Raw genomic sequence first — 16,795 nt, forward strand, 5'->3', positions numbered from 1 at the left:
TTGCTAGATGCAGCTTAAGTGAAGCAGAGGAGATGCACCAAATGATGATGGCACACACTATTGTTACTCTACTCTTGAATTAAAACTATATTCCACAGCTTTTCTTTACCTAAGTTATTTTTTATTTATTGTCTTTTGTGTTTGGACATATATCTTATTTCTGCTTTTACTTTTTCTGTTTACCATCTCTATTTAATTTATTTGCTTCTTTCATTGGTGTGATTTATGTCGTTTGCCTCTCTCTTTCCTCACATTTTCTTTAACCCCTATTTAAGTTTTCCCATCTCTACCAAATATTCATCAAATCATCGTTTTTTTCTTCAATTTATAATTTTGAACCTATTTTTTTGTTATCAACCTTTATTTTCATTTTACTTATCACAAATTTCACATGAACAATGGAATGCATGTGAGTAAAAATTCTGAAATCATTTTAAAATTGAAAAAATTAAAATTTAATGATGATATTATATTCATTCTAAATTTTCTCATCTTCTATCATTGATTATATTGGCTTAATTTATGAAGGCAGTTATTGTGTTTTAAGGCCACATTAGTCAGAAATATTTTTATTTTGAAAACAGCGAAGGAGACCAAGTACAGACATGAGACGTCCAAGTGTAGCAGAACTTGAGGAGAAGATAGACAAGCCATGTACCCCATTGAAAAATATTGGTAATCCTGGACCCCCAGCTATTGTTGATGTGCAAGAAAACTATCAGGCCGTTGAAGGTAAAGCTAGCCCTCATAATCTTAACAACTCCACGTGATCAACTTTCATTTCTTCCCATACTTCTTTTATCTTTGGTGAATCCCATGGAAACAGTCTTCATATTCAGGCATGAATTCTATTTTTATTTCAGACCAAACAGGATATATCACTGTGCAGGTGGAAGGTAATCCTGCCCCGACATTCAAATTTTACAAGGTTAGTCCTTCAGTTCATAGTATTATTTTTTGTGTGATGGGTGTTCTGGTAATTTCTTAATTTTCTTTGAAATGATAAGGCCAAGAAAGAGCAGAAAGCCTAATATCCGATTTTCTGTCAGCCATTCTTTGTATCGATTATCTTTAATGGTTCCTCCACAACTCCTCTTACCAAGGCTCTATATTTCCTCTCCTGCCCTTCCTTGTGCTCCCTCTCCATTGCTCCTTGCAGCTGCTGCACTTCGTATCTGGCAGAAAGTGCTTTTGTACAATTCTTCAAAATTACCATCTCACAGAAGTGTGGAATTTGGGTTTGGCTTCTGGAACATCTTCCAGGCATTGATGGTGATAGAAGGAAATCCATCTCCCTAGCATTCTGTTGAGTGTGTCGTGGATTATAAAACTCTAGCACTCACTCCCTTTTCATTCCCTTTTACATATTTGACTCGGAAAATAATTTATGGTTCCTACTGCCATCTCAATGGATCCTCTCATTTGTTGTTTCTGTCAATTTATTTGATATCTTATAAAATATTTACTCATTTAACCATTATGCATAGCCAAATGCTCATTGGACAAGATTTGTTAAATTCAGGGTGCACATTATTTAAAATCTACTGACTCCAAAGTAGTTCAGGGTAAATAAATTTGTTAATTCTGTATTTACAAAATATACCTTCCTCCTACATTTTGAGGCTAGGCTTTTGGGAAAAAATTCGTTAGAAAAAAATCAAGCCGTAAATTTAGATACTCAGTAGTTTTTGAGCCCATACTGAGTATCTGAATAAATTTATTATCATATCAACATAAACAGTGCTTTATTTGTTTATTGATGTTTTTAAATGGAGTTTCATTTAATAAATTCATTTTGAATTAATTCCGGTCATTTTCATCTTATTTTTAGCATCTGAAATTAATATTTTTATTATTAATTTTCTCAGTAAAGTCTTGAGGATGAGAGGAGTAAAAGTAGTTGTTTTCTCCTCTAACTCCATGTAATCACTTATCTGAGTGCCTTAAAAACCAGAAATTCGTATTGTTTTTCTGGTTTCAAAGGTGTAATATTTATGTAAGAAGAGAAGAGCACTCTTTTTTATTGGTCTCCTTTCCACCACTTTCTCTGTGTTTACAGAATTATAGCTAGATATTGCTTTCATAAACATAATTCCAAATGCTGAACTTTACAACTTTAATTGATTGGATGTGAGCTGACATTGTCCTCCTGTAACATTTTCTAGGCATGGTAACATTCCAGAGAAGTGCTTGTCCTATCGTCTCAAGGTTTTCTTGAGAATAGGAACTCACAGTATATATATATAGGAAATTATAGGAACAATAAGGTGTTTTACATTGATTTTAAACTAGCATCAGCTTTATATTGGGAATAGATGTATACTTGGTTATTCTTTTGTTTAACAAAACAGGGCATGAGAGATAACATTGCAGATTAAATTGAGAGACTTGAAGCTAGGCAGTAGCTGATCTAAATGGGAGTGTTTTCTCCCCATAAATAATCTGTCTTATGGAGAAAGTTCTTATTAGTTTGGGCTTAATTACAAAAATTAGTTGAAAAGAACAACTCAGTATATTTCTAATGCCAGCTGCTGCAGTAGCAAGAGCTTGGAAATAAAGAATAGTCTTGGACTGCCTGCAAGAAAGACTGGTCTTGGGATTAAATTTGATTGTAAAAAGGAAATAATTTTTAAATCATGACTAGCTGAATTGATTGTATGATTTGGGGTGGTTTGAAAAATTTGAAAAGTACCTATTTAGAAGAAGTTATTTTACAGAAGCAAAATAATTGCCATGATTACAATGGGCTTACTTACAATTATTGAAGTCACACCTTCAAAATTAGTGGATTGCAAACATAACGTCACTGAAGTAGACTGGTTGGCATTAACAGTGATGTAAGCATCAAAAATAGTTAAATAGTTATTGATTATGTCTGCCTCACCCTAATCTTTACCTTGAAGGTGATGTTCAGGTGTCCTAATTAGTCACCCAAGTCTTGTGCTCAAATATTGGACCCAATCTTAAATACTTCTCTCCGAAAGAATTTGGGTGGAAAAGGGGAAAATTTAGTCAGGTTTAAAGGTATTAGAAGTTTTTGTGTGTATCTGAAAATAATTAATTGTGCTTGTACAAGTATATATCCTGTGAGTTTGAGAACAGCCTTCTTTAACTGTGAATCAGTATTACTAATGCTATGTTTGCATTTTGCTTCACTTCCAAAAATGCTATTCAGTGTCACTTGTATTTTTAGTGTGATAATTGGTTGTGGTATGATGATGCTGAACATTTCACTTAGCTATGGAATACTTTTAATCATCTTATTTATATTTGGGATACCTATGAAAATGTTATCACCAAATTATTAGCTTTTTATGCTACTCAGGTGGGTGAATGGAGCAAACTATGATTCCTAAATTCAGATTTAGTATGTGGCTAGAATTTTATGCTAGAAACCATCAGATAGTATTTGTTCTATTACCTGTGTGCTTAGATAAATGTAAACGTACGTACCAGCTATTCTAACAAACTACATAATATAATATCTAGGAGCTAACCACTTTTTTTTAAGTTTAGGTTTAGAACGAGCCAAAGTGCTCATTTATAATCACTGATTGTATCTAATTATTGATTTCTGTCTAATAATTCTAACAGTTTCACAGTGTCCATTCTATTTTGGGTAACATTGTGTAACAAATGTGGTGGGAGATTTTGTACCTAAGAGAAATATTCATTGGCTTTGTTTTTTCAGGGAATGACGGAGATTATTGATGGAGGTCGTTTTAAGTTTCTTACCGATGGGGAAACTAATTCAATAACCCTCTGTATTAGGAAAGTGAAGCCTAATGATGAAGGGAAGTACAAAATTGTTGTCAGCAATGAGCATGGTGAAGATTCTGCTGAAATGCAGCTTTATGTCTCAGGTAAGATCTTTCATGTAACATGTGAGAGGTCGATAGTTGTTAATTCAAGGTTTGACTTAATACTTACGTAAGTGAAGATGCTGAAAAAGTACTCTCATCAGGTGTTATGCCGTAAAGTGGGGTATCTTTGGTGCAAATGTTATGTGCATATGAAATGTCGACTTTTATAGATGAATTTGCACTGTGGACAGTTAAAGTTTCTATGTTCTCAGTGTCATCATTTCTCTAGATCTTTGAGAACAAAAATTCTATCATTTATGTCCTATACATCTGTATTGGTTATGACCAATTGGTTGCAAAACTATTTGCTAGCAGCATTCAGGGCTTGCCTATTGCTAGTCCTCCTGAAATGCTTGTATATTCTTTTTACTACACAGTATCTAGGTAAAAAAATTGGAACTAAGGAAGACGAAGTAGGATGAGGTGGGGGAGAAACCATAGAATAAAACTGTTCATGACTTTAAGCCTGTTAATATCTTAATAATTATTTTCCTCTAAAAAAGGAGACTGTCATATGGCAACTTAATGTCTCAATTAGGGATGGACAGATACAGGATTTTTTAGGATCCAGATACGGACCAGATCCTTGATTTCAGCTGTTGGATCATCAGATATTTTTGGATACAAGTGCGTCTTTCATTGAATGCCTAAAATGAAACCAAAAAGCAATGCAGTATCTTTTAGATTTATATAATTAAAGCAATGCTATTTTCATCTTGAGTGAGGAATAAAATCATAGATATCATCAAATAATCCACTTGTGACAGAGTTCCCACTCAACCGTGAAAACCTTAAAACCGTGAATAAGCTGTGAATTTCGTCTACCGTGAAAAAACCTGGAAAAAGCCGTGAATTTCGTCCTAAAACCTTAAAAATATCTCAATCTTGATAATAATACTACGATTGACTGATCAAATTTGATATGTTAATCATGTTTCATGGTCAGGCACGCGGAGACTCTTAGTCTACGCATTTCTCTACACATGAATATTCGAAGTGTAGTAATTGGTCCGTAATATATGACGACACACTGACCGATATTTTCCATTTTAATGGAGGAAGTCTGCTATTTTGTCTAAGTGTTTCAATTTCAGTGATAGCTTGGGATGGTGTATTCGAAAAAGGACGAATGAAATAACTTGCATTTCTAATGGACCCAGAATGAACCATTTACGAAAATTCGCTTGAAAAAAAAACTCAGAACTCGCCTTTCCCCCCCCCCCCGCCCTGAAGCTTTCCTCTTCTCCGAAATAAAAAAAAAGGTCTCAGCTCGCGCAGAGATCGTATTACGAAGACCTTAGCTTCGAAAAAAATATCAAGTTACACGAGAACAATGGGAATGTGTTTCGTGCCCCCACCCCTTTTCTCACCCACTAACCTTTTTCAGCCTAACTGCTTCAAAGTTCTCAGTTTCTGGAGAATACCTATTAGCCCAAAAGGTATCTAACAATGAATTTCTGCAATTGGCATTATACTCCAATTAGATTGAAATATTTGTAAAGTGCACGTAATTAAAAAAAGAATGAGACCAAACACGACGTATTTCTAATGTTATTTAAGCATTTAAAACAAGAAAATAGTTGGGAAAATACAATGATGATTTCTGGCAAAACTCGATATCCTCGTAGCTGAGCTTCTCGGCAGTTAATGTGGCATTTTTCCGAAAACAGGATATCAGGTTATCATCAGTTATAAATTTGCGAGTTATACTATAAGTCTCAGTTGTAAGAGTTACTGAGGAAGGGATATCTTCTCAAGATATTTTGTTTCTCCCTACTAACAATCCGAATTCATCTACTCATCTGGCGCTACGATAATTAGAAAAGAATGTGTAAGTTGCCTTCTCTTTAAAACAAAAAATTTCATGGCGCAGTCATATGTTTATGCTTCACCCTCTGCAGTATGTTTTGCGTAAGACGTACGCGATAGCATCAGTTCCGAACTTCATCTCGCACAAATGGCTCCGTACTTTTCAATGTGGGTTGACTTCAAACTAGGGAGTATTTTTCATGAGGGTTTGATAAAGTAAGGTTTCATTTTTTTTTTAGTTTTATTTTTATCCGTCTTCGGACTATCGCCTTTCCGAAAAAAAAGTGAGTACATACTTTAAAAGATGGACTGAAAATAATTGAATATGAAGAAAAGCATCTGGGATAGAAGCACGTGAATATTGGAGAACGCCTCGGGCTGTCCGCTAGCACATGATTGTAGGGGGTAGAGCGAGCTACCAGTGAAAACAAGAAGTGGGATGAAGCCGAGGCTCAGGCGGGTGTGCCGCTGACGATTGATGCAACGTTGTTCACGCTTTACACATTGCCTAAATTACATGAAAAATATGTTTATTAGACGGGAACATTACAAATAATGGACTAATTTTGGCCTATGTGATCCATCTCACAACCAAACGCTGCGCCGGCGAAAGCGGTTGCTTTAGGCATAACATGCACGTGGCTCTCGTGAATACGTTTACTGGAAATGGCGTTTCATGGATTGTTACATCAGAGAGAAATCCATAATAGCAGGGTAAATGCCGAGTGGAGAGCAAACATTTTTAGTGAGGTGGCGTGTTCCTTTAGGATATTTGAAAGAGATATTATTCGATTCAACAATATGGCCTTATGTCTTGATAAAGTAGTAGTATTTCTGTGATTGGCTAAAATCTTCTTTGAATCCATTAATGAATATCATAATTCGCAAAAATCCTGCGTTTCCTGGGACATAGGCAACCCATCCAAACATTCCCGCATTCATCGTTTTTTTCGCCCATCCCCCTTAAAAAACGATAGATCGAGGTTCCACTGTAATTATATGAAATTGATTTATTATATTCTATAAACATTTTTAATAAATAATTTCCGCGATCTCAGAAAGATTGGGTAAGGGAAATTTGGTTAATGTGCGGTAATAACAACGAGCGCAAAAAAACAATCTCTCGGCGAGGAATTAAAAAAGGACTTCTGGGGTTCAGACGGAAGAAGGGCATTCGCATATTAAAGGAGGCCATGGTATTCAGCGTCCGGGCGAGAGCGCAGTTGGGTTGGGCCTTTAGTTGGCCCTGAATTTTCCAAACGTTGACGTCATAACAGTTATCACTTTTCATTGCTGCATTTACATTCACGGTGTATGACGGGTACGCTAATTTTTAGTTAATATACGGCCGTTGGTTGTCCTATTGTTGACTTATAAGCGGACCATGAATTTGACATTGAGACCGTGAAAACCTGAAAAAAAAACGTGAAAACTTGGAAAAAACCGTGAATTTCATTATTTAGGTAGAGTGGGAACCCTGTGTGAGCTCACTAGAATAGCTTCTCACACATAAGCAGGTGTAGAAAAGTATTTTAAATGCAATTAAAAATTACCATCTTGCATAAAATTGGCCAAAAATGATACATATATGTTTGAAGCAAGTCATTGGTATCAAAGGATCGTCATTGCAGATGACAGAAAATATGACACTCACAATGCACAACCTGCATGGTGGCAAAGAAAACCCTTATTGCCTTCAGTACAGTGTATGTGGTTTGATTTAGGGAATATTACTGATTATGCTCAAAAAAAGTAAATAACATCAATATTTACGAATTCTCAGCTTAGGAAAATGGTACATGAAAACTTTCATGGCTAATGCTATTTTTAAAATCCTGGTGATACATACCAAAGCTGATGGTTTCATTCATAGTAGGCATTTCGACTCCTATACATTTAACACTAACAATGTTAAATTAACAGCATACTGAATCATATATCATAGGATGGTAATCAGCAATAAACTTAAATAATGAGTTAAGTTTATCCTCTGCAGAATGTTTGTACTTCATGTGCACCTGCAGCTGGCTCTGTAAAGATACACTGCTGGCCAGTCCACAGGTTATTCCTTGAATAATATTAAAGAATATACAGTTGGATCCAGTTTTAAAGTCTTCACCTTTAACGCTTTTCCACTTTTAACATTCATCTTTTGAATTCAAGATTCATTCCCTATGAAAGAAATTTCAAAATTTACCTTATTTTCTGTTTTTTCATTTTGCATTTTCCCACATTTTAGGTTGTAAAACTTTTTCTGCCATACGATTTTTATCCAATTTAATGTTTTTTCATGATGGTTCATGCAAATGAACATGCAAATTTTTGAATTACTTTTTTGAAATGATATTTTGAAATGAAATTTTAGCAAGAAACGTAGTGCTTCTTCATCAGCATTCTTCCACGAATGCAGTGCCAGGACCTTTGACTCTTAAGCTGGGTGATTTGTCAATTTTGTGACTCCAGTCACTTTTGTATTAAATTAGATCTAATGGTGCTGTTATAAGTCATTCCTTAATCACCAGTGACTACCTTCTTTTTCTTTTTTTTGAATTTAACTTCAATGACTACGTGTCAACTGATGGTACGCTTTATCCTCCAAGTGCAAGTACTACGATGTTTTCTTGGAATGTTTTCCATTTATGGATAGTGCCCCTTTCAACTCTTGGAGGGCAGTCTATTGTGTGCCCAATGTTTATCCAGTCTGCTACTTTCCCTTTTCAAAAGAGAAGGCGCAGTATTTTTTGTGCAGTTCACCCAAATATTCTTAATGTAATACATTCCAAGGTCAGTTTCCTCAGAGGAATCAGGAAATAACAGAGGAAGTGTTTTGCCTGACATGCCTTTGATTGGTGAGCGAGAGTATTCTTTCTCTGCGAATAAACATCATGTGACATCGTAAGGTAGATATCACTGATACCATATAACAACATGCAGATGTCTCTTAGAACTGGTGTTGATCAAAGGATAATTATCTGGTGCTATAGAATGTCAAAAGAAAATGACAATAAAAACTCCATCGACTGAATCACCATCTATCAATCTAAATCACTGGCTCATTATGGAAAAAAGTCACCGCATATTCACAGTTAACTAGATTATTGCCAAAAAATACAAAAATCTGGCAGGAATTCCTTGGTCTAACTTGACCTCTGATAGCATAAAACCAATAAAATTTCTTAACTTTGAAGGCACTGACAAATTTTCACATTAATTTCCTTTCTTTTGAAAATAAAAGCTGTTCACTTTTCAGAGTTAAGCTAATAGTTATTCAAGGCCCAGCCATGTTTTATTTAAGCCTGCTTAGAAACAAGGTGAGTCAGTTTTGATCTGCTTGACATGTGAGCAACTTTCCCCTGGCTCCATTGCTGCCAGGAAAAATCATTCACTTAGTCTTGCACTTTTATCATTTTTCCCTCAATGAAGGAGATCCATCCAAAATACACTTTTTTTAATTGTTATTCATCCTGTGAAGATGAAAAATTTGGTTCCCTTTTGTATATTCTGGAAATTGCATTTAAAATCAGAAATCTTGCATTAATTTTGTCCTAATGCTGATATTATCGTTAGAAAATGTTAATTACAACAAGTGCATTGATTTTTTGTGACAATACACTTAATGATTGTGTTCCCTTTACCATAAAAATCTTAGTTTAAGTAAAAAATGTCTCCTCTTGGGACCACTTTCATCTTGATATGCTCCTTTAAGCATTTTTTTTTACATTAATCATAATGTATACCTGCGGAAAATCAGTTTTTGTTATGATTTGATATTTCATTTGAGGTCTGAAGCTATATTGAAGCTATCTTGTAATAAGAAATGAATAGTTGTCATAGGAGTTTTTATTTTTCCTTTTCGGTTACCCCTGGTTATTAGGTAGCCCACAGTCCACCGGTGTGTGCTTGGTGGTGGCTTGGAAATAAGGATCTCGGCAGTTGAGAAAATATTTTTTTTGGATTAAATAATTTACGTAGAATTTGGCGATTCTAAATTTTATTGAAGAAATGTGTGGTCAGCCTAAACAAGAACATTTTGCTATATGAATAAACCAGAAACGCATGCATATTCCAGATACATAACATTATGACTAGTTGGGGAGATTTGATAATAGGTTGGGAATGAGAAAATAGACTTCTACCGATAAAAAATAGTGGTTAGAAATTAAAAAGTTCTCCTTGTATTGGCCTGTCATCATCTTCATCCAAACATTCTGAAACAACTCACCATATATTCCTAATTCTTGTAACTGTAGAATGGATTAAATATCTTCAGTTTCCATTTAATGGGATGTAAAAATGAGGAAATTCCACTTCCAATTCAGAGGTACTTTGTGGTGAAGAGGTACCTTTTCCTGTTGCCATAGCATTTTTATCACCATTAAGCCAAAAAAAAATTTTATATCCCTTAACAATTTGCATAAAAAAATCATTTTTATTTCCTATTGAAGTGAGATATGAAATAGTCTATGTTTGATAAAGTGTTTAATCAAAATATTATGGAAATAAATGTCCAAGTAATTAAGTTACTTACTCCTTACTGATAAATTATTTATTTAAAAAATACGAAAAGGGAATAGTCCCAGTGTAGCCCACGTTCAAGGATGTATTTTCTCTTACTGATATTTCAAAAGATGAGATCTTCTAAGAGAGAGAAATGAGAGAGAGAAAAATCTTCCTATTTACAAAGGTGGTGGAACAGCAGTTTCTTTGACTCATGAAACCATCTTCGTGTATCAATGCTGACTTTATTTGAGAGTGTTTATGCATGATACATTGCTCCCTTTTAAAATAATTTTTATTATTTCCATCATGATGACAGGCCTATTTGTTTTGTTTATTCACTCGTGAACTATAGATGCAAGTGGCATGGATTTCCGTGCCATGCTCAAAAAGCGTAAATATGCCAAATGGGGCAAGGACAAGGAAGATCCTGACTGGACTGATTTGAAAGAAGTGGAAAAACCTGTTCCTCAGTTAAAGAAGGTGGAGAGGGTAAGTGTAGAATTCGCAGTTTTCCGTGAGCTATTTGAGACATTTACTCTAGATAAGTCTCACGTATATGTTAAGAATTTACTCCTCAGAAATAGTTTAATGGTTATCTTGAGCATAGGCTTTTAATGTGTAGAAATGCTATCTATCTTTTCATTCTGAATGAAGTATTACTAAATGTATCCTATGATTATCTAAAAGTGCTCTGAGTCTTTTCTTCAGGTAGTAATGGAGCTGTGAATAAAAAGGTCTCTTGAAGGGAACAACAATCAAGTATATTATTATTATTTCCCTAGAATAATACCTATATAATCATACAACTAAACTCGTGGCTTGAAATATGTGATAGTTCATCAATGTTGGCTGTATCAGCCTCTATGTCTCTGATAATTAATACTACTCTCTATAAATGTTTGTCTCCTTGTTAATAAGAGAACACTATGTTTCAAAGAACCTTGCCTAGGGTTTAGTTTATGTTGTTGCTAATGCATGTACAATATGAATCAGTTATCATGATAATGCTTTGTTCAAAGCTCTTCTGTCTTAAAGTAATACTCTCTTGAAATAATACAATACTGTCTTTCGTTGCCCATTATCGTCCTTCTCCTCAGTGTGGTCCGTGTAAATTGAATGTGTGAAAAAAATTTAGGACACCTTAAATAAAAACTTTGCTGAAGTAAGTCGATTCACATTTAAAAAATAGTGTGGCGGTAGACTTCTGTCTGCGGTAAGCTCCTAAAAATTTCAGTGGTTCATAACTAGTAGGGCGAATAATTAAATGCTCAATTGACATCTAAATGATTCCTTACAGCTCCCAGGAAACGTAGAAACGGGTTGGTTTGAAGATGGAGAGCAGGGGTGGATTGTTGTGAGAGTGGAAGGTGAAGAAATCTGTAAAATCCCTGCTGCTAAGAAAGGTGTTTCATATTGGAGTTGGTTGAAGGTAGAAAAGGGAGATATTAAACATTCATAAATCTCCTACAAATCATCCTCTTAAAACAGTTTATTCTGTCTCTGAATTACAAAATGACAGGTTTTATGCTCTAAAATATAAAATTAATTAACTATAAATCTCAAATAATCTGAAAATTTAATTGACGTGATTGTAAAGCCTAATTTGTTTATGTAATATCAGAGACAAGGGCCTTAATGATGAGTCTCCATGCTAAACCCTATCTTGACTCCACTGCAGACTGCTTGCTATGCTGGGAAAAATTATCATTTAAAATGGACATACACTAAATAATTGCAGGAAGATACAGTGTGTCAAATAATGAGGCATATAATTTTCTCCCCCTATTCATGTATTAAGCATTGTATTTAGGCTACAACTTTCCATGGAGTTTAAATATCTTAAAAATAAGAAAATGGATCCGTGTCAGGGAATGAAATCATTAAATAATTGTTCCTCTGATAATCTCCATAAAAATGAAATCTTTAATACTTGTCTATTCTGTTATTTTCTCAAGTCTGCAGTAGAGGTTTAAACCAAATAAACCACTTTCCAACAACCCATATGTAATTCTGGTTTGTGAACAATTTAGTATACCTACATTAATAAAACATTTAGATTAATTATGTTTAAAGTCCAAGTGGATTTTGTAACACACAGTAGTCTTTTAAAACTCAACCTCTGTTTTTTTTATTTTGCTTTTAATTATTTTTTGGGTATTGCTAGGGTCTGGCATATAAAATCGTTTAACTCTGCGACCGTAAAAACTCTAAATTATGTCAGTTAAAGTTTTCGATCTTCCATAATAGTATTTGCAATTTTTGTTTTCATTTCATTGATAGTCTAATTTTTCCTCTTTTAAAGCCCTCAAAACAGCATAGGTCACAACCTAGGCAAGGTTTTCCACAAGAGATATTGCCTCAGAATTTTGTCCCTCTGGACTTTCACTAAAAAGGAATCATGTTTGTATTCTGTTATGAACATGTACTAACAAATTGTTTATTTTTGTGGTGTATTGTCTTATACCATCTGTCATCTGTATCTTTTTACACTACTTATGTTTTTGTTTGTACTACTTGGAAGTATGGGATCTGGATATTGATGCGACAATGCTTCATAGCATTACCCATCATTTATTTCATGACCTGGAAGAAGATTATCTATAAAGGAGAAAATGATAGTTTTGCCAGTCAGATTCCTGAAGTGCAGAGGTCTGAAGTTAATTTGAAGCAAAATTAATTTTAATATTTTTATTTAACTTTTTGTTGTGAGTTGTTTTCTGCTTTGTGAAAATTGCTTCTATTAGGTGTACAATTTTACAGCCTTTGCGATTTTTTAAATTTTTTCTACTAATAGCATTTGCCCTGATGTAAATTTTAATCACCTCTGACCCATACCCTCCTGGGAGGCTCATCCTTAAACCCTTGCTTCTTAGATAAGAAATAAAAAATCCATCATTCTAAATAGAAAAGTGTTTTCTCACAATTTCTTCCTTAATGTCCTAATTTCTCTACCCCTCCTAACAATTCCTAAATATTATAAATTCTGTTAAATATTGCATAAAGAATTTGAAATTTTCTGTAAATAAATCTCTGAAATTCACATAAATTCTGACAGTAAGTGATTGTCTTTTGCTTCAAATGAAGGGACTTTAGTGGCGATTTTCTTATCAATATTAACTTACAGTATCAATTAAATTCCAACTTTAGTGTGATTGGTAATATACTCAAATACATTTTATTTGAATGAAGTCATAATTTTTGGAGATATTCTCCTAAATAAATATTACTGCTCTACTCATAAATTTGGAGACAATAAACATGAATTAAAGAATTCCATTATAAATATGGTTGATTTAAATAATTGAAGTAAGGCTCTCTCTGTACCCGAATCCCATAGGATGTATTTGAGATCAGGAGACGCCCATCTCTGCAAGATGTAATTACAGATTGGCCCAAACTTCAAATGTTGGACAAAGAGTTACTGAAGGTTCGCACTGCTTTCTCATTTTGTTAAACATGCATAAATATTTTTTAAACTTGAAACCTTAACTATTTCAAAAATTTGAATCCCATTTTTCGTTTAACTCTGCATTGATATTTACGATTTTTTCTTTGCTGGTGAAAATTTTTAAACTACCCTGTTTAAATATAAACCTTCCATACATTTTATTTTAATAAATATCATTTTTTATTCATTTCTGAATGTAGACTATTCAGGAAATTATTGAATAATTAGCCAAACTTTCCTTACACCTAGTACCTTTTGTTGTTGAAAACAAGCCAAAGCACTACTCATTCCTACTCGCTTAATGCTTACTAACCGCTGTTAAATGCATGAAAAGCTTGAAATAGCTCAGCCTTTCTGGTTTACTTTACATTTAACAACGCATTCTCCTCTCCCATTTGTTCATATCCTGAATTTTTGTTTGACAGATTTCTAATTTGTGTTTTAGAGTAGTGAGAAACCACCATCGAGGAGGCCATCGTTAGCGGAACTTATTCCTGATTGGCCGGTTCTCCATCACTTTGAGAAGAAGGAGGTTGGACTAAAATGACCTTTTTTTCTTGTCATTCTATTTTCTATTCCTGCTCTTCATCTGGGACTTATTTCTCTCCTCTGATGCCGTTGCTCTCTATTGTTTGTCATTTTCAGTTTGTTTCATGTTTTATGTGCTTTGTGAATTATGTATGGTTCCTTCTATGTTTTATTGTCTACTAACGTCCTATATGTTTGTAATGAATCTGTTCCTTCATAATTAATTTTGTAGCATCTACTCTACACATTCAGTCTTATTTAGAGATTATTTTATTGCACTCTTGTATTTTTCAGACCGGAGACATTGGGAAATTTCATCGGAAAGCATGTCTGATGTAAAATTTCATTTCACTTCTGGTGTCCCTCAATCATTTCATGTGTGGGTATGGAGGAAAATCCTCTGCCTATTATTTCCTGTGGTTTTTTCTAGCATGCCTATTTGGCACTCCCATTTCTGATTGCCATCCAGTCATGTTAGCTTGAGTGTACAGGATGGCCGTCTTAACTAGGTATCTGACTACTCTTTATGCAGTGACTGGCTATCCCACTGAAATTATTTTTTGTAATAATGGTCAAAATTGGCAAAGTTTTTAAAGTACCCACTGAAATTGATGTTTAAGGAACACCTTTTCTTTAGAAGTATTTACTATTCTTAATTATTCTGCTATTTGTTTATATTCTTATTTGTAATTTGTTGTTCACTCTACAAAAGCCTTTTCTTTTAGAACTTTTTCATGTGCTATAATTGTAGGCCACTATGGTATCTGAACTTTTACTATAGTAAATGCTCTATCGTCTTTCTTTCAAATGGAGACCATATTGCATGATTGTACATTTTCATCTTCCATGTTTGGTGAATCTTTTTCTCTTCAGTAGTTTGTTTTAATTCTTGTAGTTTACTTGGTCACCACTATTATATATGTGATGTAAATTTAATCATCCCAACGTATCAGAATCTTTCATATTTTTATATTCTATTGATTGAAAAAATATTTGCTTTTGAGAGCTTTGCTTTCACAAAGCAAAGGAATTACTCAAGTAGGCTTCTATGAATTAATTATTCCAAAAATAAGAGTCATATCCTATCAGAGTAAATAACATGGTGCATTTCATTATCTTATTATTATTTAAAAATTAATACTCCTACTAGTGACTCTGAATTTACCACCAACGTTTGTTATCAAGATTATTTTTATAGCCAGTAAGGTATAATTTTGGATGAAATTCCCTAGAACATGCATTTTTTGCAAACTTATGTATTTTTCTGTTTGCTTTTTGTGGTTCCCATTCCTGTATATGTATTCATATTGTATTTTTAATTTTTAAAAAATTAATTTGGCCTTCCAAAAATTATATGTTTTTCATTTCTTATTTTGTGCAGTTATTAAACTGAAAAAAATATCTTCTACACCTGTCATCTATCCTTGCTTTCTCTGTCCATTAATTGTGCAATTTTTTCTCCCATTTTTTGTCTTCAACGAAAAATTTCATTTTTTTTCTACAGTTGCGAAAATGGACATGTAAATGAAATTGCAGGTTCTTCCAGAGTCTTTTATCCATCCTTGTAGGATTGATGGGTTACATTTGTTCTCTTTTTATGTATTTCTTGTAATAATGGAAATTTATCTCATGTTTGTAATACAGAAGCAAGAACAATTCCTGAAACCCTTAGTGGATCAATTTGCAAAAGAAGGGAAAGAGAAGAAAGTTACTTTTGAAGCTGTATTTTCTAAGCCTAACTGCAAACCAAAATGGTTTCTTCGAAAAGATGTGAGTAAAACTTAATTATTTCTCCAGTGTCTATAAATTTGTTCTATATTTTTGTCCTGCTCTAATGGCTTTAGACCCAACACTTGAAGACAATTTTTGAAGTGCCAAGTTGACTCTTTCAGAAGTTCACTTTTTGCTGTTATCACTTGATATCTTTCACATTGCTATTCATTGTTCGCTTTGTATTTAGGAACTGTTTCCTGGCTCAAAGTATAAGTTCAAGAATGAGAATGATGTGTACCAGTTGATTATCAGTACTCCAAAAGTGGAAGATACTGGGAAATATACAGTTGAAATTGCTGGTATTTCATGCACAGCATATCTTACTGTTGATGGTAAGTTGACACAATTTATCAGGGTAAATTTTTAAGATAATTTTTGTGCTTGTTCTCTCATGGCAGTATGTATTCAATGTGAATTTAAACATTCACTTATTCAGAGCCTGATCCAGTCTACAATTTTGTAAGGCCTCTTTCCAAGAAGACTGATGGCTTTACTCTCCATGAATGCACTATGGAGTGTACAGTGAGCAACAGTATGGCTGTTGTTTCTTGGTACAAGGGATCAGATAAACTTGAGGTATTACTTAAATTAATTGTGTAATTAATTAAATGCTATCATTACCTGTTTTAATTTCCATATTAATGCTTTTCTAAAATCTACACTGAATCAAATTTCGTCATAGGATGGGCCGAAATATGAAATATCCAAGGATCTGACTGGAGTTTGCAAGCTCACAATCAAATGTGCTGAGCTAGGGGATACTGGTGAATACACATGCCGAATTGATAAGCAGGAAGATAAAACATCTACTCATTGTACCATTGTAGGTCAGTAAATATTTGAGGAGTGACAAAACTATACATTTCCATACTCG

The 16,795-nt window shown here is 33.9% G+C and overlaps 1 protein-coding gene across 33 annotated transcripts in view; it reads left to right on the forward strand.

Moving 5' to 3' along the window:
* The window catches only part of LOC124171601 (twitchin), a 207,858-nt gene that overhangs the window by 98,451 nt on the left and 92,612 nt on the right, over positions 1–16,795 (forward strand). For all 33 annotated transcript variants that reach the window (XM_046550781.1, XM_046550787.1, XM_046550780.1 and 30 more), the window contains 8 exons: positions 585–732; positions 864–928; positions 3,692–3,863; positions 10,525–10,661; positions 15,793–15,918; positions 16,109–16,253; positions 16,358–16,497; positions 16,604–16,748. In XM_046550781.1, coding sequence (XP_046406737.1) covers positions 585–732; positions 864–928; positions 3,692–3,863; positions 10,525–10,661; positions 15,793–15,918; positions 16,109–16,253; positions 16,358–16,497; positions 16,604–16,748 — 1,078 coding nt within the window. The remainder of the gene's footprint in view (positions 1–584; positions 733–863; positions 929–3,691; positions 3,864–10,524; positions 10,662–15,792; positions 15,919–16,108; positions 16,254–16,357; positions 16,498–16,603; positions 16,749–16,795) is intronic.

This window comes from Ischnura elegans, chromosome X (genome assembly GCF_921293095.1).
Source record: "Ischnura elegans chromosome X, ioIscEleg1.1, whole genome shotgun sequence".
Taxonomy (NCBI): Eukaryota; Metazoa; Arthropoda; class Insecta; order Odonata; family Coenagrionidae; genus Ischnura; species Ischnura elegans.